The 25,104-nt window shown below is 37.3% G+C and overlaps 1 protein-coding gene across 1 annotated transcript; it reads left to right on the top strand.

Moving 5' to 3' along the window:
* Window positions 1-300: 300 nt before the first annotated feature.
* LOC132145392 (tubulointerstitial nephritis antigen-like) lies at window positions 301-24,871 on the top strand. The gene is made up of 12 exons (XM_059556400.1): window positions 301-447; window positions 4,724-5,040; window positions 7,966-8,032; window positions 11,679-11,771; window positions 11,873-11,987; window positions 15,166-15,289; window positions 15,418-15,568; window positions 15,668-15,854; window positions 16,125-16,170; window positions 17,123-17,246; window positions 22,671-22,716; window positions 22,793-24,871. Exons 2-12 carry the CDS (start codon window positions 4,731-4,733, stop codon window positions 22,955-22,957), a joined length of 1,428 nt encoding a protein of 475 aa, XP_059412383.1. The 5' UTR covers window positions 301-447; window positions 4,724-4,730; the 3' UTR covers window positions 22,958-24,871.
* Window positions 24,872-25,104: the final 233 nt, after the last annotated feature.

Here is a 25,104-nt window from a genome sequence, read left to right as displayed (position 1 = left end):
AGTTGTCCGATTGACCAGCAGGTGGTGAGGGAAGAACCTACCTCTGAAATGACCTTTGTGTACTCAAAAACAAGAACGACAAGTACAGTAGTGTGAGATAGACAACATAATTATCCATAATGAATTAACCAACAGGAAAAGCGTGGCATGCATAGATAAAGTGCCCCAAAACTGATACAAGTAGTCAAAACCCTCAAGGAAAGGGGTTTAACCTAAAGTAGCTCCTGTCTGTGTGTAAATGAGTTGTGTGGGAGGGAGAAAGTAAAGAGAAGGAGGGCAAAGCAGGAGGGTTGGGTCGGAGGGCTTGTGGCTCTATATAAAGAGGGAAATCAGAGTGTGACTAGAGGCAGTATTCTGTTCGGTACTATGACCTGTAGCTGAAACAGACCAGCACAGATTTTGTTCACTGGATATAACCAGAGGAAGGATTTGATTTCACTTAACAAGGTGAGGGTATTTTCTTTTTTTCTTTTTTTTTTGACCTATTTAAATCCTGTGCTTTCTGTGTAACCTCCTCCCTCCTTATTTCAATGCAAGTGTGTCAAACAGGTGCGTAGTTAAGAGCAGCAGACCGGCAGCACTACAGCCTACAATAATCATTATCCTCTTTACATGTACCAAGAATGGCATTTCATGAAGTCAAAGTAGTTTAAGTTATGAAATTGAAAGCATTATTACTTCAGCTGTCACTGAATCTAGAATATTGTACATCAGTTTTCAACCTTTTTCAAGAGTTGCATTTAAAGCCTGGCCTACTGTATAAATACCATTTTATTCTTTAGTCTTTGTTGTGTTTAGTACCATATTAATAAAATGATATGCTAATTATAATTATTTGTGTACAAGCCCGTACACTTGTATAGCCACAGCTGAACTTTGGGTTAGATTGGGTTGGATTAATTTGATGTTGTATTTTTAATGCATAATTAGTTTGAAATCAAACATTAGTTGGGGATTGCTGCTTTACATTTAGTTTTAATTTGAGTGTTTTTTTTAGTAATATGATGAAAGTTATAGTTATTTGTCAGAAAATGACACCACATGCAGATAAATTACATATGAAATGAACATGAAATATATAATAATGCAGGGTTAGTGGATGACTTTAAACTGCAAATGTGTCTTAGATGAAGAGTTAAAGAGTCATTTAAACAAATGCAGGAAAATTCTGTATAATGTCAAATATCACTCAGGTTATCACTTTCAATTTTGCATTACATGTCAGTGAGAAGTAGGCGGTGTCTGCGCTATTACTCCTTTGACAGCTCAAGAAGCTGTGTCATAACTGATATGCATGGAATCTGCTAGAAATCTCCACAGTCTGCTATCTTTCCGTTATTTGATACTTATATGGAAGCTTCTAGACCTGCTCTCAAAGTCCATAAAGTGTCATTCTACAATCACCGCGGTATATGTTAAACATCAACCTTAAATGTAGCATTTTTTCAAAGACTTGTTAAAATGAACATTAATATCTGTAGTGAAACTGAAATACTTAAGGTGAAGTTACAAGACCTCCTGTAGTTTTATTGTGGTGTTTGTGTCAGTATGTTGTGTTGAACCTGTACACATGTAACTACGATTGGAGATATGACTATAATACTGTATTTTCTTTATCAGTTCGTTAGTTAAGTTTTGTGTGATCAAAAGCACTGATGGAAGTCTTGATGTAACCGAGTGCATCAAGCATCATACGGGGTGTTTGTGATGTAAAAGTCAACACGTCTCTACATGCTATAGTCCCGTCGAGAGCAAAAAGCCAAAATATCCACATTACTGTAGTGACATCATTACTGAGGTTTACCGGAGTGATCGTCATGACAACGGGGTCAAACGAGCATCTCATTTAACTGCTGTGAGACTGCTGCCATATGTTTGAGTGTGTGTGAGGCTGAGCTCTGGTCAACTAAAGCCACAGTCACCCAGAAATCTGCACAGCAATGGACTTTGTTTTCGAGGTGGTTCTTTTGTCTGTATGGGGGACATTGTGCCTGGTGGACTGATTGGGTAATTAATGATGCTATTTCTGTCATTTGCTCGCCAGCTTCTCGTCTTTGTCAAGTCTATTTTCTTTTTAACCCGAGACCACAACAGGCAGCTTAAGCTCAATTATGTGTGATCTTAAGACATTGTTTTCAGGGAGGAGGATCAGTGGAAGTGAGGAGCAGTGATTTGATCAAATAAATGAGGAGAAAGAGGAGGAAGGCCGCCCCAAACGGTGACCTTTAAAAGGCTTTTTAACTTTAAAGCCGTATGTTATTTCAGAAGACAACAAATATATTTAAATCTTAAATAAAAATGATAAAAATCTGTTTAATTTGTAACTTATAAAATATTGTAGATTATACATTATAACATTGTATAATGGAAATATCAGGAGACACGGAAGACTGGAGTAATTTCTGCTGAAAACTCAGCTTTGCCACCGAAAGAATGAATTGCATTTTAAAATATTTAATACACAAAAATGAAATAATAGTTCACAATATTTTTTATGTATTTCTGAAAAATGCAGCCTTGATGAGCATAAGAGACTTCTTTTCAAAGACATTAAAATAGCATAATAGAATTTATTCCTCTGAAGAAAAGTAGAATTTTCAGCATCATTACTCCAGTCTTTAGTGTCACATGATCCTTCTGAAATCATGCTGATTTATAACTGTGTCGGAAACAGTTGGGCTGCTTCATATTTTAATATTTTATACCCGTGATACTTTTTTTCAGGGTTCTTTGATTAATAAAAAGTTAAAAAAAGAACAGTGTTTATTCAAAATATAAATTTTGTGTTACAGTAGGCTAGTTTAGGGTCAGTAAATGTCTTTCTTTCTTTCTTTCTTTCTTTCTTTCTTTCTTTCTTTCTTTCTTTCTTTCTTTCTTTCTTTTAAGAAATAATATTTTTATTCGGCAATTCAACAAGGATGTGTTAAATGGAAAAAAGTGATAGTAAAGACATTTTGTTAGAAAATATTTCTATTTTGAATAAATGCTGTTCTTATTAACTGTTTATTCATGAAAGAATCAAGGAAAAAGTATCATAGGTTCCAAAAAATAATAGGCAGCAACAGTTTCAACACTGAAAATAAATGAGCATATTAGAATTATTTTTTAAAATCATGCAACACTGTAGACTGGAGTTATGGCTGCTGAAAATTCAGTGCTGCATCACAGAAATAAATAATATTTCAAAGTATATTGAAACAGGAAATCAATATTACAAATTGCAATTGTTTTTTTCTGTACTTTTTATCAAATAAAAGCACCATTGATGAGCATAAGAGACTCCATTAAAAAACACGCCAAACTTTTGAACCATATACAATCTAAGAATAATGATTCATATTTAACATATATAATTAACATTTTGTGTATAAACCTACATGAAAATGTATTATTTTGTTATCAAAGATGGACAGCCTTACCCTGTCTACAGGAAGTAGCTGTTTCTGTAACAATGATAAGTTTCGACTCCACTAGTTTGATTCTGACATTATTTCCACCATGTCAGCTACTGTGTCCTTTCTTGGAATATGAAGATAAACGGGCTCTATTTTCCTATTTAAACCAAACATTTAAAGGGACATTCATCTTATCTTGACATTTTACATACAAACACAATTTTTAATTAAACAAGAAAAAAAAAATAGTATTTACTGTTGAGTTTAAATTCTCCAAAATGATTCCAAGAGAACCAGGTAACTAAATGCATTAGCAGCACGAATGCAAAACATGAATTATCTTTGCACAATAATTAAGCAATTACATACAGCACATTTTTGGAATTCTGTGTAAATGTAAACACTCCATGTGGATTATGTAATGTTTTGGTTAGTTTATGGGTTTAAGTTCCACAGACATCTTTTCTGTATTGCTCAGTATGTGATCCATGATGGTGCCAAGTATGTTGACACGATAACTGTACTGCGAATATCTGTTTTCTCATAGCTCAAATATTATAAATGAGACAAAATGTCTTGAGAGATCAAATATAGACATTGCACATGTTGACATGATAACTGTACTGGGAATATCTGTTTGCTCATAGCTCAAATATTATAAATGAGACAAAATGTCTCAAGAGAGATCAAATATAGACATTGCACTGACTGGACAATGGCCGTCTTTTATGACTATTGTGCTTTCTCTCAAAAGGAAGAGCCTAGTGTAAGACAATATTTACATAGACATAGTCACTGCTGTGAGTCTTTCCTGGAAGTTTAGCAAGTACATAAAAGTGGTGGAAGTCTACAGTAACAGACCCCACCTTTTCTATTAGACTTACCTCAATGTATGGACCGTCCCACAGAAACCCAAGCACACTGATAATAGTAGTTTCAATCATGGATCAAAGTCAAGTGAAAACTGCTTACAGTTTCTCCTCCGAGTGATCATTCTAACCTCGTCTACTGCCGTGCTGTTATTGTGTTTGCAGGATGAGTGCATTATTAAAATAGGAACAAGTGGAACGTCTGTTTATCAGTGATGTTTATATTGCAGATTGTTGGCTCATAGCTTCGAGCTCAGTCTGTTTCAAGTGCAAAACAAACCATTGACCTTAGGAATTGCATTGCTCTGGCTAACACTCCCAAGTTCTGTTTCTGTTTCTGTTTTAGCTCAAATGTTAAAATGATGTTACTGCTGTAATCATATTTGGAGCGTATTTTAGTATCGGTGCATTAGATTCAATTCTGATTTGAAAGTTGACCCTAATGGCTCTTTATGACAGATAAGTAATGTTGAAGCTCTTGATGCTGGCCGCCATCACAGCGCTCCTCCTGTTGGCGGAGGGGGGAATGTCGGCGAGGACTCAGTCCCGCACTAAGAGACAACTGGCCAGCCCGCTGCACCTCAGGGGGATCCGGGACCCCTATGGCTCCTACTGCCAGAGGAGAGGAGGTTGCTGCCCCGGCCGAAATGACCAGTGCACTGTGCCATACCTGGACACCATCTGTTACTGCGACCTGTTCTGCAACCGCACCGTGTCTGACTGTTGTCCTGACTTCTGGAGCCACTGCCTGGGAACAACTCCTCCATATCCTCCCAGTAAGTTGAATGAGAAAGTGAATTCTAAAGACTGCTGAGTCTGAGAGTGCTGGTCAATCTTTTCCATGTATTTTCCTGCACAATGAATAGGGACTTAGAGTTTCAAACTTCAAAAAACGATCCACAAAAGCACTATAAATTTAGCATGAAATGTATCCGTATGACTAGGTCACTATTAGTCTTCTGAAGCCAAACAATAGCTTCATATGATTAACAGATTATTCACAGATGGTCTAATCCCTGTCTAATCAGCACACACACAAAAAAAACTGCATTTATGAGACAGTTTAATTATATCAGATGTTAAAGGGATAGTTCACCCAAAATGAACATTTTGCTATCATTTACACTCGTTGCAAACCTGTATGAGTTTCTTTCTTATGTTGAACATAATAGAAGATATTTTGAAGAACGCTGGTAATCAAAGAGTTGATGTCCCCCATTGGCCCTACTGTGGAAGTCAATTGGGACTAACAACTGTTTGGTTCTTCAGAATTCTTCAAAATGTCTTCTTTTGTGTATAACATAAAAAAGAAATTTACACTCTTAAAACTAAAAGTGCTTCACGATGGCATAGAAGAACCTTTTTGTCCAAATGGTTCCATAAACAACCTCTGAAGAACCTTTCTGTCTCACAAAAGTTTCTCTGTGGCAAAAGAAGGTTCTTCAGATTTTAAAAAGGTAATAAAGAGATGGTTCTTTAAGGAACCTTTTACTGAATGGTTCTTTTTGGAATACACAGAGTGTAGCACAGGTTTGGAACGACATGAGGGTGAGTAAATGATGACAAAATTTTCATTTTGGGGTGAACTATTCCTTTAATACCTATTAGAATTAAGTTAATTTTGAGTTTGGCCAGCAGTTTGTGAGATTTAAGTATTTTCCCTCTCAAACAGATAGGAGTTGGACTTGTATGCCCAAAATAGCTGCTTGCATTGCAAATATGGCCGAAAATAGGGAACTTTAGAACTAGATTAATATAATCTGTGAGCAAAACATTCAAAACACTTTTGTGAATCAATTGATAAATCAATTGATTGAAAAGATTTGACCTTAAAATATTTTTTTTCAAGTCCTCTCATGAGCATATCTAGGGCTAATATCAATCGATGCAACAACATAATTTTCAGTATAACAGAACTATTGTATGACTTCACAAGACTTCGGACCTTTTTATTTTTTGTCAGTTTGGATCCCCAGATGGCAGAGGTTCAGGTTTAGTCCTGTTTTAGCTTTCTCCATGACAAGAAACACATAATCTTGTTCTCATATAGAAAAGATCTATAGTTTGGGATTAGTTATTTTTAATCAAGATGGGAAGCCAATCATTGGTATGCTTAGGAAAATTTTTTGGTCCACAGCCAATGTTTGAAGTCTACACCATTACATAATGGAAAACCAAGTCCAAATTCTTCCCTGTTAATGTTTTCCTGACATTCTTGCTTCATGGACCTCAATGTGGTTGTGTAGTGCCACTGAGGTGTAAAATGACCTTATAATGGGCAGAGAACAGTGACATTCTCATGAAAAGAACAGAACAGGGCAGGACTGAAGACAGGGAGCCATGAATGGAGGTCAGCTGAAAGAATGCCTGTAATGCACAAGGGGGGAAGGGGGTGGAAAGGGTGACTGCGGGCAGGGAGGGATCACAACATGTATGTGCACAATGTGTGTTTGCTAAAGGAGGGACAATCATGTCTATAGGGCAGGTATGACTTCACGGATGACAGCTCAGCATTACTCAGACCGAGAGTGTTGCTAAATCTCAGTAAATGTTTTCTATGAAAAGCCGCTTTCATTTACAGTAAAAATAACATCTGATAGTTCATGCTTCACTTTTTGATGTTTAAACTTCCCTATAAAAAATAATTTAGTTTAATAAAAAGATAAACTAAATTAATGCAAGTAAAATTTGAATACTTAACAATGAAGTGTGCAAAAGGCAGCACCAGACAGGCAAAAAATAGCAAAAATTATTCAAAAGATTTAACATCCTAAACACAGATGCAAAATCTTCCATAGTCTCTTTACTGAACTTTTCCTGAATGTAAAAGGCAGCAAACAGGAGAAAATGTCACATCATACTTTTGAGAGCCCTTCAAAATAAATAAATAAAGACTGGCCACTGTTAAAACATCTGCTACAATATAATATATGAATCTTAATTTTGTATGTCACTTGAAAAAAAAAAAAATTAAATAAAACTCAAATTAAGAGTTTGTTCCCATGATTTATTAAATTAGGGCAGTGTTTTAATCATTTGTTCACTCATTTTAATTTAATTGTGGCCACATAAAAAGCTAGATGTCATGGCCACAAATGCAAATCATCTTTTAATTTGTCATTAATGGAGAAAACCCCATTTTGGGCCCAGATGGTGAAGTTACAACATCTACCAGCAACGGCCAACTGAATCATGTTAACCAGCCAAACAGTGTCCCCTGTTTCCAAACAAGTTTTAAACATTCCTCTTCTCCCATTTTCCAGCATTCGGTTGAGCCAGTGTTGTTATGTAATTCTATTCGGTGCCACTAATGGTGCAGACATTATGCACTTGACATTTAAATTATTTTTATTTACATGATTTTATGTATGTGTCTGTTATAGTGTTTTAGATAGACATCCTATGCATCCACTCCTTTTTAGTATATTCTTACTCTAGTTTGTACTTAGTATATTAGGAGGAGAGGAAAGATGGCTTGCCCATTTCCAGCCAGGCAATGTGGCAATCTCTGATTAAGCTCGTCAAGGCATGACGACAGCAGAGTCTCCGAGAAAGCAATGGAAAGCCAAGAAAGCATTCCACTGCGGGCACCACAGACTACATCAGACAAACTTTTAATCCAAGTGTTTAGTATGTGTGTGTGGTTCTTCCTCAAATCTCCTGCAGATTGATTCACTGATGTTGTTGTTTGTTGATTTCAGGTTCTTGTGAAAGGAATGGTCACAGGTTTCACTCAGGAGCAACATACAAAGAGAACTGTAATTTATGGTGAGTGTGAAATCTAGTCAAAGCTATATAGAAATCCTCCTACTTCGTTCCATTTCGTTTTCCAATCTCTGAATCCAATGCCATTTTTTGGCTACATCAACACTCATGTGGGAGGATTTATGGGCAGACCAAGAGAGTCTTGACTGGGCTGCTTCAGTGGGCAGGACAGTGGGACCCCTCAGGTCCTGAAAAGATTACACACATTCCTGAGTTCCCATACATATGCTTCACCTTTAGCACCCTTGTGATCCTGACAACGTGAACAGTACAAACACACTGCAGGATAATGTACAGCACAAATACATCTCATAATATCTACTGCATGTCTCTCTCCCTTTACACAAAACCCCTCGCTAATAGGATTAGCTCTCCTCATAGAATTTAATCCGTTGCACCAGCCATGGTCAAAGCACATTCCCTTTCACTGTTTGAAGAGTCCGTGGACACATAAGCCTCCTTAGTTAATGACCACCACATGGGAGTATATCTTTTTCTATGCTGAAATTGAATATACGGTGGTATATAGAATACAAATCACTAAACGAACTGCTTTGGCTGTAAAATGACCCTTCTGTTTATTGGTGATGGTTGTATTTTTGTTTTGCATGGAGAGGTAGTTATTCGCACTAGCTGACTGAGCTCTTCATGTGTGCTACATGACCTCCAGCTGAGATCTGCTGTGAGATTTCTCCAGTTTAAGTCACTTAACAAACTGTAAATTAAAATTAGCTTTAAAAATGTACATTTGCTGTCGCTGCCAATAACCTCAAGATTAGTGTGCCAATGTAAAGCGCACAGCCACCAGAGTTCAATCCGGTCTCAACTCAAGGTCAATTGATGATACCACTTCCCTTTTTTCACCCAATGCTTTTCTGTCTGCTCTCTACTATCCTGACAAAATAAAGGTATAAAAAGGCCCATAAAAATGCCTTAACATTTTTTATTTGATTTGAAGGGATATTGTGAATTAAAGTCGCAATAAAAAAAAATTTTTTTAAGAAATAAAATCTAAAAATGCTGAGTTAAATAGAACCCATAAAATATGGACAAACCCAGCAGTTGGGTAACTGCCCAGAAGTTTGGGTTAAACATTTAACCTAACTGTTGGTTGAAAACAAACCCAATTGCTGGGTTTGTCCATATTTAACCCAGCATTTTGTAGAGTGTGATTCTGAGATTTTATTTCCCATTTTTTTGTTGGCTTACATGCTGTCTTGTCATCCAGTTTGGATGGTATAATGTTTGTTGGTCTAAAAGAATCTGATTTTCAGAAAACTCAGCTTTTTCATGTTTTTTGCCTTGTGAGAAACTAGTGATGATTAGACGAAACAAAAATCCAGTACTTCCTTAACCCACTGCCAAAGATTTTTCACACAGCAGTGATATGGGTATTGTCTCTGGGAACACAGTGTGGTGTCGTCTCAAGGATTGTTTGTTTTTGGTGTAGTGTGTGTACATGGTCACATATTGCAAATGTTTATGACAGTGTGAATTTTACTTGTTTTTGAACACATTAAGACCTAAACATGAGAGCCGTCAGTACTTGCAATGCCCTAGTGCTGGTTTTGAGAGACTTTTGAGGAGAAAAGCAATTCTACAAGCTAGTACAAATGATCAGGATGATAAATATAATCTCTGTGAATTTAGATATATTTGACTTGAAAACTTAATCTTGAGCTGAAGGCATTTGAATCATGTAAAAGCAGCCAAAAATCCTCATGTTGTATGTTCTGTCTGCCGATGTGTTGATGTTTGTATGTGGGACTCATTCTGTTGTTGATGTGATATGATTTTATCTGCTAGTTAGGCGTGATGGCTCTTTCTGTGATCACACTAACCACAAAATTGGCACCTCCTGGCATTGCCCCGTTATCTCCCCTCTCTTCAGTTTTCATTTTATCAGGATCTTTTTTTATGTTCTTCTGCATAAAGTGATCTGCTTCCTGTGGTGGCAGAGATTGATGAAATACTGAATGCCGTCCCAGTGCAGTTGTTATTCCCTCTGGTTCACATTCACCTCTGTAATCCTGAGATTTCCTGAGTTCAAGCCTCACTGGACTGGGCCGCAGATCCAGATCTGATCCTCAGTCAGTGATGCTACTGCTACTGAGCGCTACTGCTGTCTCAATATAACTATATCTTTCAAACTCTTCCTCTTTTACATACACCTGGCTATAATGTCAGAAAATATTGCAATCTTTATGCTAGAATTTTGAGAAGAATGTAAAATCTTCATAACTTGTCAGTTATCCAAATTTTATCCAATTTTTCTGACAAACAAAACACAATACTCATAAAAGAAATGACATTTTAGAGACAGTTTTATCAATCTAAATCTATTTTGGCCATTGCATTTCTATAGACTCTATCACAGACTCTATATGAATGCCTGCCGGAGCCCATGCATTCAGCCTGCTGTAATCTTTTTGAGATTCCTATGAAATGTAAACACAGAGAAAGCACATAAATATGTCTGCGCTGTATCAGGATGCTGATTTGAGCATTACAGTGAAGCGTGACAGAATGAGAAACTCAGCTTCCTGCTGACAACAGGTCACTTGACACCTTTGCACTCTAAAGGCCTTTTGTTACATTCAACCAGTAAGTGTGCACTAGTGTGTGAATTTATGTCTCAGTCTGAACCACTGTGTGAAGGTTGAACACTAGGATTTTGAATGTGTGTCGCCTGACAGAAAGAAGAGGTTTTTACTGGATTTTTACAGAGAAAAAAGTGAGTGCAAAACCCAAAGCTATGTTGTTTGCCAGGATGAAGCATACCGGTCCAAATAAAAAAACAACAGCACACAAAATAATAGCCAACCTCTCCTTGCCATGCCATTAGAGGCATCATTGGTACAAATGGGCTTGAAGTTTAATTCTTCTTCTAATGTCTCAGCTGCAGTGCACCTCTGCTCTTCCTCTTTTAATCCACGCTCCTCTCAAACGTCAGGCCTGGACCTCCTCTCTAAGCACAGACTGACTAAAAATGGATATTTCTTCAAGAGCTGCAGCCTTAAAAGGCTCATAGCCCTCTCTCTCTATTTCGGTTTCTCTCTCTTGTGACTGAAATGCTTGATTGTTTCTCTCTATGGTTTGCTCTGACGTCTGTCTACATTTTCTTTCTCTGTTTTAAAACACTTATATAAACACACTGTTGTTTATTATTCTAAAAGTTAATCTACAGTTGACTTCAGTCCTCAGAAAGAACAGTAAGGGGTTTTAAAGTCACTTGGCTTTCCACAAATCCAGCCCATGACTTACCTAACTCGAAATTAACCATGATTAAATGTTTTAAATCATTTTAAAGGCAAAATGTTTATTTCCAACATTTAAAATGGTAACTTCTTAAGAGGTCTTGAACCTACTCGACTGTAATTAACCGATAAACTCACCCCTGCATTTTGCTATAATCTTTCAAATTAAGTGCACACATCAGAGTAAAAGCAGCAGACCTCATATCAAATGACAAGAAATGTATATAATATTAACTTTTTTATCCTGAGGTCGACAAGCAATATTTGTGAAGATGGCTTCTTTACACTGACTATTTTTCATGTATTTGTTCAGGCCTTATTTTGTCATTTATTTGTAGAGATTGTAAATCTTCTGAATGTGTTCAATATCAGTTTTTATTTGACTCCTGCAGCACATGTGGTCAAAATGGGCGCTGGGAATGTGAGCATCATGCCTGTCTGATAGAGGATGACATGATCCAGGAAATCAACAGGAGAAGTTATGGGTAAGCATCAGGAATCCCATCTAGTCCGCTGTTAGTATTCAATCTATATCAACAAGTGCACTAATAAAAGTGTATTCCTCTTTCTCTTTTTACCCCTACAGTTGGAGGGCCTCAAACTACAGTCAGTTCTGGGGTATGAAGCTGGACGAGGGTCTGCGGTATCGTCTGGGCACACAACGCCCCTCAAGGACCATTATGAACATGAATGAGATGCAGGTAAGAGTCTTCTGCAGCTAGTCAGATGTTCATTAATGCAGGACCCAGATGCAAAGCAGAACGTCACATTATCCTGAAAGAGTTTACTTGGTCTTGTTTCCACTAAAAATATATAATCATCAGTTTTCAGATGGGTTTACTACTGTATACATACTGACATTTTGTGATTTTAGTTTTGTTATGCAGTGATGTTAGTCTCTATAGCTCTATTTATTTGCTCAAAAAATACAGTAAAAACAGAAATATTGTGAAATATGCTTTGACACTCAAGAAATTTCTTATTATTAATGTTACAAATATTTGGAAAACGTAATTTTATTCCATATGTGATACATGATTCATTTTGTAACATCATAAATGCCTTCACGGTCATTTTTGATTATTTTTTATGTTTTCTTGCTGAGTATTTATTTCTTTAAAAAATCTCTCTGACCCCAAACATTCAACCGGAAAAAAATATACTCAAACGGATCACACTTTATTTTGAGGTTAAATTGTCGCTTTTAACAAACCATTAACTATGATTTTTGCCTAAAAAAACTACTAATTTGTTGCTTGTTAAGTTTAGGTATTGGGTAGGATTAAGGATGTAGAATATGGTCATGCAGAATATGTGCTTAATAAGTACTAATAAATAGCAAATATGTTAATAATAAGCATGCTAATAAGCAACTAGTTAATAGTGAGAATTGGCCCCTATACTAAAGTGTTACCACGATGTGAGAATCAAATAAGAATCAAGTCTTCTTATGTTATACAAAAAGGCAATTTGCCATTTTTTAAGGATACGTAGATATTTTTACTGGAAAACAGGATAAAAAAAATACTGAATAAGAAAACAGTTTGCTGCGTTTAATGTCTGTTTATTTCACTGCCATTTACTATATAAATAAATGAACATAAAACATTGATTTGACTTGAATAAAGAGATCATGTGCTAGAGACATAAAGCTTTCCCAGAATGCCACGACTGACCAGTCAGAATCAAGTTATTCATCTCATTTTTATGCCCATTGATGGCTCTTTGATTATCCGCTCTCACGCTCTGCTCAATGAAATATGCCGTTAGAAATCATCAAAGCAAGAATAAGAGGCCGGATTCAGAAATCAGACTGTTGTTTAATCTTTGCTATTCATCAGCTGGTTGCAGTGCAGTGCAATGAATGCATCCTAGATGTGTCTGGAAGTGTGCTATTTGATGTGGCTCGCTGAGGCATTCAGTGTCTCTCTGCAAAAAGCTGCCTGTGATCCACTCCAACACATTACATAAGAGCTGATTCCGCAATTTGAGAAGGCTGTAAATGGTTTGCTGTTGATTGGTGCAATTCATTTATAGTCTCAAAAAGTACCCTCACTAGATAGGAGCCCATACCCATATCTTCCTCCCCTTCCTCTTTTCTCTTTCCTCTCCAGCCCACATCTTCCAACACGTCTCCACCTGTCTCTGGAGTCATCTATGAAGCCTCTATCTGTCTAAAACCTACTCGGCACGCACACTAATGAGTGGGCTGAGTGCCGCACACACTCTCACACACTCTTTACTTTCTCATTGGAGTATTCTCTTTACTCAGCGTGAGTGCTCACTTTCCCTGTATAGGGTCAAGTGTTGCTGTGAGCCGTGGCCCTTCAGGGGCCCTTTAACCACCACAATTCACCAATGCAGTGCCGGACGCTTGACAAGCACCTGCATTCCACAGGATCATATCTGGTACTTGTCAGGGAGAATCATGACAATTTTACAGACTGGAATGAAGGAGGATGACAACCAGCAGCTATGCATTACCAAAGAGGGAGAGGCACATAGGATCCTTTACGAGAGGAAGAGCTAATACATTCCTTATTCAGGACTTATGAAACTCTGGGGTGTGAAATATGACTGAAAGTGATCTGGGGAGAGATATAGATTTGTAAGGTGTAGACCATGCATGAATGTGACCCTGGTAAGGTTAGGTTTAGGGTTATATGTTCATACCTGGTATTAACATCAATTATGGTTATTCCAATCATGAGTGGAAGGTTAATTACAGGTGTTGACAGGACCCTCAATTCAATGAAATATGATTATAAGTAGTCATCAGGATCATAACTGGTCAAACGTTTGGGTTCAGTAAGTTCTTTTTAATGAATTTATATTTTTATACACTTATGCATTAAATAGATCAAAAATAACTGTAAAGATAGTTATAGTGTTAAAAAAAATGTCTGTTTAACTACAAATAAATTCTGTTTAGATACAAAAAGGTTGCTGTTAAGCCCGGTGCACACCAAGGATGATAACGATAAAGACATATTCTATGGTTCTCAAAATTAAAGAATAGCAGAGTCCACACCACAACTATGACGACAAAGGCACAGAGAAATTATATTGTTGGAATCACTTACAGAATGATTTTTTTCCCCAGCTGACAAAAACATTGACAGCCAATCAGAATCCATCCTGCTATAACAAGCTCGAGAATTTAAAGCAGCAGACACGCGTCCGCTTAGAATAGGCTAAACCATGTCTTCAACCCTGCTCCTGGAGACCCACTGTCCTGCGAAGTTTATTTCCTTCCTGCTTTAGCAAACCTGGGCTGGGACTTTACAAGTGATCCTGAAGACCTTGATTAAAATATTATCAACTATTAACAACATTGATATTAATAATAATAAATGTTTTATTGAGCACAAAATCATCATATAAGAATTATTCCTCAAGGATCATTTGACACTAAAGACTGGAGCTGAAAAAGAAAAAAATACCAGACGTAAAGTGGACCATTAAACTGATAAATTAGATTATTGTGATGTTTGGATTTTACTTTGTCTTTTTTTTCTTAATTATTGATGGAACAGGTAAAAAGTTGGAAATTGTTGGATTTTCCCCTGGAGTACTTCTGAAACCCCACAAAATTAACAGATCACCCTTATATAACCATACTAAGGCTTTATACAGTGTTTTGGAATTTGGAGACCTAGACTGCTTCTCATTCATCCACTGGTCCTGTGAAAAATAATACGTATGGAAATTATTGTATTATGCCACCAAAATCACTCATAATCACACCATGGATGCATTTGTGGAAATCTTTATTCTGTGTTATTCATGTCTTCAATGCCAAACACCACCATTAAGCCACAAAAGTCACTTCCTTTGAAGAAGAAAAAAAAACATTCAATCTTGCTTTATGTTCTGCAGATGAATATGAATGGAAACGATCATCTGCCAAGTTACTTTAACGCAGCAGACAAATGGCCAGGGAAAATCCACGAGCCCTTGGATCAGGGGAACTGCAATGCATCCTGGGCTTTCTCAACTGCAGGTGAGTCAGAAAAGACACAACACAGACCACAGAAGAAGAATACTGCAGAAAACAGCACTGTTTGTATGTTATATTATGCAGATCCTCTGTCCTGTCACTCATATGTGAACCCTGTGACTCACTTCTAGCTGTTGCATCCGACCGGATCTCTATTCAGTCAATGGGTCACATGACCCCTCAGCTCTCACCTCAGAATCTGATTTCCTGTGACACACGTAATCAGGCCGGCTGCTCCGGTGGGCGTATTGATGGGGCCTGGTGGTACCTAAGGAGAAGAGGGTAATTCACTTATGCATAACATCAAAGATGTGAAGATCTTTGAATGGTGCACATCTGACAAAAAATACAGTCTTTTTATTTAACATCTTTTTCTCTCAGGGTTGTGACAGAGGAGTGTTACCCTTTCTCTTCACCCCAGCAAAGTCCTGCTGAAGTGGCTCGCTGTATGATGCAAAGTCGAGCGGTGGGCCGGGGAAAGAGGCAGGCCATAGCACACTGTCCCAACAGCCACAGCTACCACAATGATATTTACCAGTCAACCCCACCATACAGATTGTCCTCCAATGTAATTTCGCTGACCACTTGAATCAAGCAGAAAATCAGTTTCTTGAATTGACTAAGTTTTATTACCTTGCATGACTTTTTATGATGTTTACAGAAATGTTTAAGACTGCTCATACTGTATATAAAACAATTATTAATACAGTAATTTCATTATCAATGCAGATGTCTTTTCATGGTGCAATGTATATATATATACAGAATTTGCAGTGTAAAAATAGCGTTAGGCTGGAGTATGCTGTTAACAACTCACTTGTTGCTTTTCCACTCACAGGGGAATGAGATTATGAAAGAGATTATGGATAATGGCCCCGTGCAAGGTATGGATTTCTCCAGTTGGTGTGTGTGTGTGTGTGTGTTTGCACAATACTGTGAGCCAGAGGATAAGAATAGTAAAAAGCACATGCCTAATGACTGTTAATGCAGTCAGCAATGATCAGTCTATGTCGTATTAGTCACCTTGGAGGTTGTAGATGCCCATATGACATTTAGTTTGGACAAAAAGCCTAAACCCATCATATATGCGCGGTGAATTCTTGAGAAAAGTCCCCTGCAGTAATATGATGAGGGTGTGTGTTTGTGCGTTGTTCAGAGCAGCTCCGTGATCCTGTGCCAGTGTTCTGTTGTATTGTTCCACACAGACAGGACAGGAGGGAGCACTGGATTTACGCCAGCTTTCACTTCTAATCTTTGCAAAAATTCTGCCTAACCTCTGGCTTCTATTGAGAAACGGGATGAAAAGATACTGTTCATGTGCAGGAGTCTGTGTGTTCATTAGACTTTGTTTACTGCTTAGGATCTCCTAGTAATGTTTGGAAAAACCCAAAGTGTGTGAGAGGGTGCAGGTAATTCCTATAATCCAGTGTTTTCCAGAATGTTGAACCCAACTGACTGTTCTTCACATGCCACCACGGCTGTCCTCGGGTTGCTGCAGGAACCCACCCACAAAAGTTTTGTCCTATGAATTTAAGCAATGGGTCTTTATGCAATTTGGATTTGAGCTTATTTGAACTGAGATACAATTAGTAGCGGTCACTTTGATCTCACTTTGATCTGCAAGGGAACAAGATGATTGTGGGATATTACATAATTTTGATTCAATCATGTCTGAAGGTCAAAGATCAACTTGATTAAACGATGGAGATCAAGTATTTTTGGACATAAATACAAGACGTCTATATTTAATTGCAGTACTACTGTAATTTGTATTCTATTTAAAATGGTGTACTTAAGGATACATAATGGGTGTTATATTTGTTTTTCCCTTTTTAGCCATCTTGGAGGTCCATGAGGATTTCTTTGTGTACAAGAGTGGAATTTACCGGCATACAGATGTCAATTACCACAAACCGTCACAGTATCGCAAACATGCAACGCACTCTGTCAGGATAACAGGGTAAGCTCTAGCCTTGTATGACCTTTCATATCTAATGGTGGAAGCAAGAGGAAATGAGTATTTGGCAGTGTTTCAGAGAATGTTCTTAAACAACAAAAGATCTCTTTTTTTCTTTTTACCATTTGTTTTTGTAGATACTGATAGATAGATAGATAGATAGATAGATAGATAGATAGATAGATAGATAGATAGATAGATAGATAGATAGATAGATAGATAGATAGATAGATAATAGTTGTAAACAACTGTAAAACATCAAAAACTTAAATTATTTTTAGACAGTTTATTTAGAATTAAGACTTATTAGACTTATTTTTTTTACAACCCGAATTCCGGAAAAGTTGGGACGTTTTTTAAATTTTAATAAAATGAAAACTAAAGGAATTTCAAATCACATGAGCCAATATTTTATTCACAATAGAACATAGATAACGTAGCAAATGTTTAAACTGACTTTTATCCACTTAATTAGCTTATTTAAAATTTAATGCCTGCTACAGGTCTCAAAAAAGTTGGCACGGGGGCAACAAATGGCTAAAAAAGCAAGCAGTTTTGAAAAGATTCAGCTGGGAGAACATCTAGTGATTAATTAAGTTAATTGATATCAGGTCTGTAACATGATTAGCTATAAAAGCTTTGTCTTAGAGAAGCAGAGTCTCTCAGAAGTAAAGATGGGCAGAGGCTCTCCAATCTGTGAAAGACTGCGTAAAAAAATTGTGGAAAACTTTAAAAACAATGTTCCTCAACGTCAAATTGCAAAGGCTTTGCAAATCTCATCATCTACAGTGCATAACATCATCAAAAGATTCAGAGAAACTGGAGAAATCTCTGTGCGTAAGGGACAAGGCCGGAGACTTTTATTGGATGCCCGTGGTCTTCGGGCTCTCAGACGACACTGCATCACTCATCGGCATGATTGTGTCAATGACATTACTAAATGGGCACAGGAATACTTTCAGAAACCACTGTTGGTTAAACACAATCCGCCGTGCCATCAGCAGATGCCAACTAAAGCTCTATCATGCAAAAAGGAAGCCATATGTGAACATGGTCCAGAAGCGCCGTCGTGTCCTGTGGGCCAAGGCTCATTTAAAATGGACTATTTCAAAGTGGAATAGTGTTTTATGGTCAGACAAGTCCAAATTTGACATTCTTGTTGGAAATCACGGACACCGTGTCCTCCGGGCTAAAGAGGAGGGAGACCTTCCAGCATGTTATCAGCGTTCAGTTCAAAAGCCAGCATCTCTGATGGTATGGGGGTGCATAAGTGCATACGGTATGGGCAGCTTGCATGTTTTGGAAGGCTCTGTGAATGCTGAAAGGTATATAAAGGTTTAAGAGCAACATATGCTTCCCTCCAAACAACGTCTATTTCAGGGAAGGCCTTGTTTATTTCAGCAGGACAATGCAAAACCACATACTGCAGCTATAACAACAGCATGGCTTCGTCGTAGAAGAGTCCGGGTGCTAACCTGGCCTGCCTGCAGTCCAGATCTTTCACCTATAGAGAACATTTGGCGCATCATTAAACGAAAAATACGTCAAAGACGACCACGAACTCTTCAGCAGCTGGAAATCTATATAAGGCAAGAATGGGACCAAATTCCAACAGCAAAACTCCAGCAACTCATAGCCTCAATGCCCAGATGTCTTCAAACTGTTTTGAAAAGAAAAGGAGATGCTACACCATGGTAAACATGCCCCGTCCCAACTATTTTGAGACCTGTAGCAGAAATCAAAATTGAAATGAGCTCATTTTGTGCATAAAATTGTAAACTTTCTCAGTTTAAACATTTGCTATGTTATCTATGTTCTATTGTGAATAAAATATTGGCTCATGTGATTTGAAAGTCTTTTAGTTTTCATTTTATTAAAATTTAAAAAACGTCCCAACTTTCGGGTTCGAATTCGGGTTGTATAATAAAAACTTAATTTACCTCACTAAATATACTAAATTAAATAAAACAATTTACTATATGGGTTAAAATAAATATATTTTATAAAGACAAATTGTACAATAATATATAAAAAGTTAAAATACACAGATTTTACTTTTGTAAATTAATCCTGTTTTAAGCAGTGGTGTATATGTGATATTTATTGTATACAAAAAGTACCTTTTAAATCTTAAATGTACTTAAGTATTGAAAGTAATGGAAAATAAGCAAATATATATATATATATATATATATATATATATATATATATATATATATATATACATGAGTAAAAAAATGTGCCTGAGTAGCAAGATTGTGTTTAGTTTTAACTATTTTTTTCCATTTTGTATTTTTGGGTAAGAATAAGGAGCACTTCATCCAGTACTTAGGTCTTTCATTCCAACATAAGAAAACATTTCTGCAATCTGCATCTGAAATAGCATGTATTTACACAGTTTATGTATCTCAGAGTAAACTGCAGTTACAGATGTATTTTTTTTTTTACGTTAAACGTTTAATACTTACATTTGAAATAATTGAAAACATGAAAAAAAGAAGTCAAAATGTGAAATTAAAACCGCTAGTAGGTGACAGCAAGTGACTGTTAATGAGTGAGTCATTGAGATTCAACCGATTCTTTCAAACAGCTGATTCATTCAGAAACAAAGCATTTGGCCGTGTTAATGAGTGAATCACTGAATCATTTATTCAAACGATTCGTTCAAAAAGCTGATTCATTCAATTAGTAAACACCGTCCATTGCTTAGAGAAGCAAAACAGTGCTGTGATCTTTGTTTGGAAAATTGAGCAAAAACAAGCAATATTATGTCTAAAATGTAAGTCATTTATTGCTTTACTGAATTTGTATAAAATGGTTATTAAATGTATTCAGGCATCTGCAGAAAAACGGTTCTCTTTGTGTGATATAGATTAAGTTAACTAGGCCTACGTGAAATAATATAAATATGAAAAACATACAGAAGCATTTTTGCCATCTACAATTTAGAATGCCTGGAATTTTGAGTTTTAATAGACTAATAAATCAAAGTGCGTGCACTCTGTGTGTGATTTGGTGATATACTTGATAACGTCAGACTGTACATCATTACAACAACACTTACCATATTATCGCAGACGATGCTGTATCACAGAACCCAGACTCGAGTTGAGTGGGAAATGAAATCATCCGCGCACTTGTTTGAACTTGAGCAAATGTGTTTTTTAGGAGTCTAACTTGCAAACACAAACCACTGATTCGTCAAACCTGCTTTCCTGCAGTCGAATATACTTAGGGTAAATGTATCGGAGTAAAATTATACATTTTAATTAGGAAATGTAAAAGTAAAAGTAAAAGTTGGCTGAAATATTAAAAACTCAAGGAAAGTACATATACTCCCATAAAAACTTAAGTAGCCTACTGTAATGGAAGTATTCTTGCTTCGTAACATTACACCACTAGTTTTAAGAACTTTTTTTATGGATGTGACGCTCTTCTGGTCTGAAGTGAAGATCTGAAGATTTGAAATGTAATATAGACAAAGAATTTGAGTGATTTAGGTCTTTCCCGTTTAAGCAGACAGGAGCTGTGTTTGCATGACTGCCGTCACCATGATGGCTGAGAAGTGAACTAACTTGCCTTGAAGGGACTTGATAAGATTGAAGACATAAACTAAATCATGGCCCCATTTGTCTGCAGTGCAGACATGTTTTTGTTGTTGCTAGCAGATAAAACACCTGGATGACTGGCCTTCCAGTCTCAGCCCCAGCCCCAGACACACACACACACACACACACACACACACACACCCCTCAAAGCGTTTGTCTGTTTTTGCTATGCTCACTCAAACATAACACAACTTAAAAGCACTGCATCACTACATGACACTACATAGTAAGTAAGGATCCACTTTACGTTGTCATTAAAAAATACAACAAAGACTATTATTTTATTTTTGAATCAGTCTCTCTAAAAATTGAGCTTTTTTTAACAAAGGTGCCTCAGAGATTCCTGCTGTGGATAAATGTGGTTTTTGAGCTGCACAGAAGCACTATAGTCTTTCCCAGACAGTGATTGTTTAGTTAGACATTGAGAGGTACGGTCGGGTCAGGCCGTGTTCCTCAGGTACGTCTCCGGTAACCTCGCCTGACCTGCCGCTGGTGTCTGTGAGTGTGACATGCTTCAGTGGTGACGGTGATATGAGCGTGAGTCTGTCTGAACCCCGGCTTTTCTCCTGGCCTCCTGTCACTCGCTGACGCTGCGCTTCTCGCACTGCTCTAGACGTTCAGAGGACACTGTATAGCCCAATGAAGTTGGCATACGAGGGGGCAGCAGCAGTGTTTTTACTGGGAAAATCCAACCGTGGTGCTTTCGGCTAAGCCCAGGGCCTGGGAAAGTTTGTGGAAAGCTCATTGATGTCCAGTGTAATGGAAATGGCATTGTTCAGTGCAGACAGAGAGGCCTAAACCAGCGCAGGTCAGGGGATGGATGGATGTGGTATGTCTGTCATTGTCCAAAAGCCAAGGACAGAAAACATGGTGAGATAAGAGCGTAGCAGAACTCTGAGCAACACAGCCACCGGTTTTGACCCTCCAGTTCTCCCATGTATTTTATTTGGAGGTACATTGCTTTCTTTTTAAGTGACTTTGTTATTTTTCTGAGTGTACTGAATACCAGCTTCCCCCCTGTGGGGATGGAAGGCAGATAAGAATTATTTGGGAACAGAATGATATGTTCCCGAGTCTGAAGGAACTCTTCCCTTACAATAGATGTGGACTACACTATATTTATTCCAGACATATATAAATAAATAGCCCCTTGACGCATGTAGTGATTGACAAGCTGAATGTTCTGAGCTCAGATAAAAAAACATTGGAGGTCAATGGCTTCCTCTTATTACTCCAAGAACCAGGACGGGTGAAGAAGCATAATGAAGTTCTTGGCATAGTAAAGGTTCAACCCATCGGATTGTTGTTGACTTGAGATGTAAGAGGTCGGGTGTGTGCTGCTTCCTGATGCTCACGTCCTTCCTCTGCACCATTTCAGGATGTTTAGTTAGTCTAAGGATTTTCCAATTATTATTCAGATTTGTTGTTAGTTTTGAGTTCAAGCTCTCAGGTGTAAATATTCCTCAATTTTTTCTCCCCCCCCCCAATAACAACATAAAATATATTATATTATAAAAAAAGACCAAAATGTTTAATTAAATTAGACTTTTTGATTGAAAATGTGAATATTCCTCACTGTTTAATGAATATTTTTACCTTGTCTTCAAGTAAAATATAAAAATTAGATATTATATTATATTACATTATATTATAGATGGATTTTATTTAATGCCCTGCATCTATAAGCCTTTTTAATGTTTTTGTTTAAAATCTGATCAATGATGGCATTGATTTTAGAGCCTATTCTTAGAGAGCTTCTTTGAATACTAATGTCTGGTGAATGCACAATAACATATTGATTTTTGTTGCACATTTCCAGATGGGGAGAGGAAAGAGATTACAACGGCAGAACACACAAATACTGGGTGAGAAATAATATCCATCTTTTCTCTTCAACGGGAGCCTTTACACATTTTAAACAATCTCTCCTTCACTCCACAGATTGCAGCCAACTCATGGGGGAAGAACTGGGGCGAGGATGGTTACTTCCGGATTGCTCGTGGTGTAAATGAGTGCGAGATCGAGGCGTTTGTGATCGCCGTGTGGGGCAGAGTCACCATGGAGGACATGCACAACCATCACCACCATCACGGACGCCGCAAGTAGAGATCTGCAGTGTATGCCTCACTCTATGATTTAAAAGTCAATCAGGTCTTTTGCAGGTTTGTGAAAGTCTGATTTCCACCAAACCCCAGTGCCTTCTGAGTATCTCTTCAAGTCATATGCATAAAAAGTGATGTCCACTGCCCCCCTCTGTCCAAATACGCGTCTCCACTGGAGTTTTGGTTTGGACGAATGTAAAACTCCAGTTTGTGTATACGGCCTATATCGTCTTATTGGTGGAAACCGACTTGTTACACTCCCTGACTGGACCTCAAATAACAGCTACAGCCACAGGACTCAGACACACTCAGGACTCAGTACTCCAAAGACACACTTCACAGGCACACATGCGCTCAGCATCACAATGTAATTGTCTCAAATGTATAATATAGTGATATATTAGGATCTGTCTTTTGTTTTGTATTTTTTTCCTATGTTTGGGAATCGTTACACACCAAGGCAGACAGTCAGACAGCACTCCATACGTTCTGCTAAAAGGGTTGGAGGAACACCAGGATGGTGGAAGAAGGTTTTAGGACCAATAATTTATTCCAAACATAGGCTAGATTACATTTATGACAGTTCTCTGCATTCCATTGAGGTTAAGGTTGTGTAAAATTGCTTTAAAGCATTTTATCCCACTCCAGTCTTTGTTTCAAAGTTGGATTCTGTTAGGTGGGCTGTTAAACAAATTTAAAGAATGACTGTATAGATGCAGACACTGCTATTCACTCTCATTTGAGAATATAACAGGAAGCAAACCGAAATGTTATTTCATGCTATGAGACCAAAAAAATGGACATCAGTTACTGCAATTTTAAATGACCCTTAAATCTATATGAATTTAAAGGCTGGACGTGGTTTGGTCAACCTGGGCCTGGCGCTTAAATAGTGGGCTATACAAAGGCAAAGACAACTGTTTATCGTCAGAACCTTTCTGTTGTAGTGTGTTGGCTAAATTGTGCTGGAATATATACATATAAATACCACAGATTCCATGTAAGAACAAAATCTGCTCAAGTCTTAAGCTAATGTACTGTGTGAACTTATACGATTGTGAGTGTAAAAAACTGATTACCATTAGTATAAAAAAAAAATATTTGTTATTCATTTACAAAAAAAAAAAAAACCTTAAATATGAGATTTTCAAAGTGGGTCGAAAGTGCACATGGTTTGGGGTTCAGTGCTGAATTACTACTGTCTTGCTATATAAATCAGCAAAACCGCAATATTACAAGACATCATAGGGCATTTGCTTCTCAAATATCCATCTACACATATATGGAGATTATTGTGCGTTAATAAGCGTGAGACAGCTATTGCTGCAAGGGCATAAAACATCGCAAACTATAATATTGTGCTTGCACCAGAGCTCCAAGCAATCCCATCTGCTGACTTTGATAATGATAATGTCCTTATTATGGTGACATGACTAATTCAGAAGCCTTATGGCAGGCATTTGATTCAGCTATACACACTCACAGACAGGAAGTCAGGGGTGTTTCAATATAAATTCAGCAACAGATGCTATATTCTGCCCACCAGGCCATTAGCATTCGGTGAAATGTCTTCTCTATTAGTCATGCAAGAAGTTTTTATTAAGATAAAGCAGTTATATGCAGCCAGATGAGTCTAGCATATGGGCTTATGTCATGAATATCAGTGTCTTAATATTGCTAGATTTTACATTACGGTTTACTTTATACACTGATTTGAGCCCAAGCTAGATCGTTCTCATTTAGACATTCTGCAGTTCTGTAACTATGAATTAATACTGTGTTATTTAAGAACAAAGTCTGTTTGTAAATCGCTGGTTACTACTGTGCAATGTTACCATGTTGTTCCTCGTATTGTCTGTGCACAATGCAAATCACTGTAGTGTTCACCTGTGTGATGCAATAAAAGTCCTACAGCCCACTTCTTTATACTTGCATCTGTTTTTCTCCCCTACACATTAACGTTTTGTATTATAAAAGCTGTTTCACCCCACCTTTAAATCCAAACACAAGTCACTGGTTTCATCTTCTGCATAATAGCATAAAATATCCTTACAAGTTAGACATGGCATCATGTTAAGAGATTTGGATTTCTCAATGATCCTGGTTTTATTAGCAATTCTTTTGGAGAAAGTGGTGAGTATTATTAATTTG

The sequence above is a fragment of the Carassius carassius genome, chromosome 8, assembly GCF_963082965.1.
Source record: "Carassius carassius chromosome 8, fCarCar2.1, whole genome shotgun sequence".
Classification (NCBI taxonomy): Eukaryota; Metazoa; Chordata; class Actinopteri; order Cypriniformes; family Cyprinidae; genus Carassius; species Carassius carassius.
Note: the sequence above shows the minus strand (reverse complement) of the source record. Positions and strands in the feature narration are given on the sequence as shown.

What these genes read in the sequence shown, in the direction of transcription:
- LOC132145392 (XM_059556400.1), top strand. Translation starts at nt 4,731, where the DNA reads ATGTTGAAGCTCTTGATGCTGGCCGCCATCACAGCGCTCCTCCTGTTG. An exon ending in CATACAGATTGTCCTCCAAT is followed by an intron (nt 15,855 to 16,124) that starts GTAATTTCGCTG and finishes TTCCACTCACAG; the next exon opens with GGGAATGAGATTATGAAAGA. An exon ending in CACTCTGTCAGGATAACAGG is followed by an intron (nt 17,247 to 22,670) that starts GTAAGCTCTAGC and finishes GCACATTTCCAG; the next exon opens with ATGGGGAGAGGAAAGAGATT.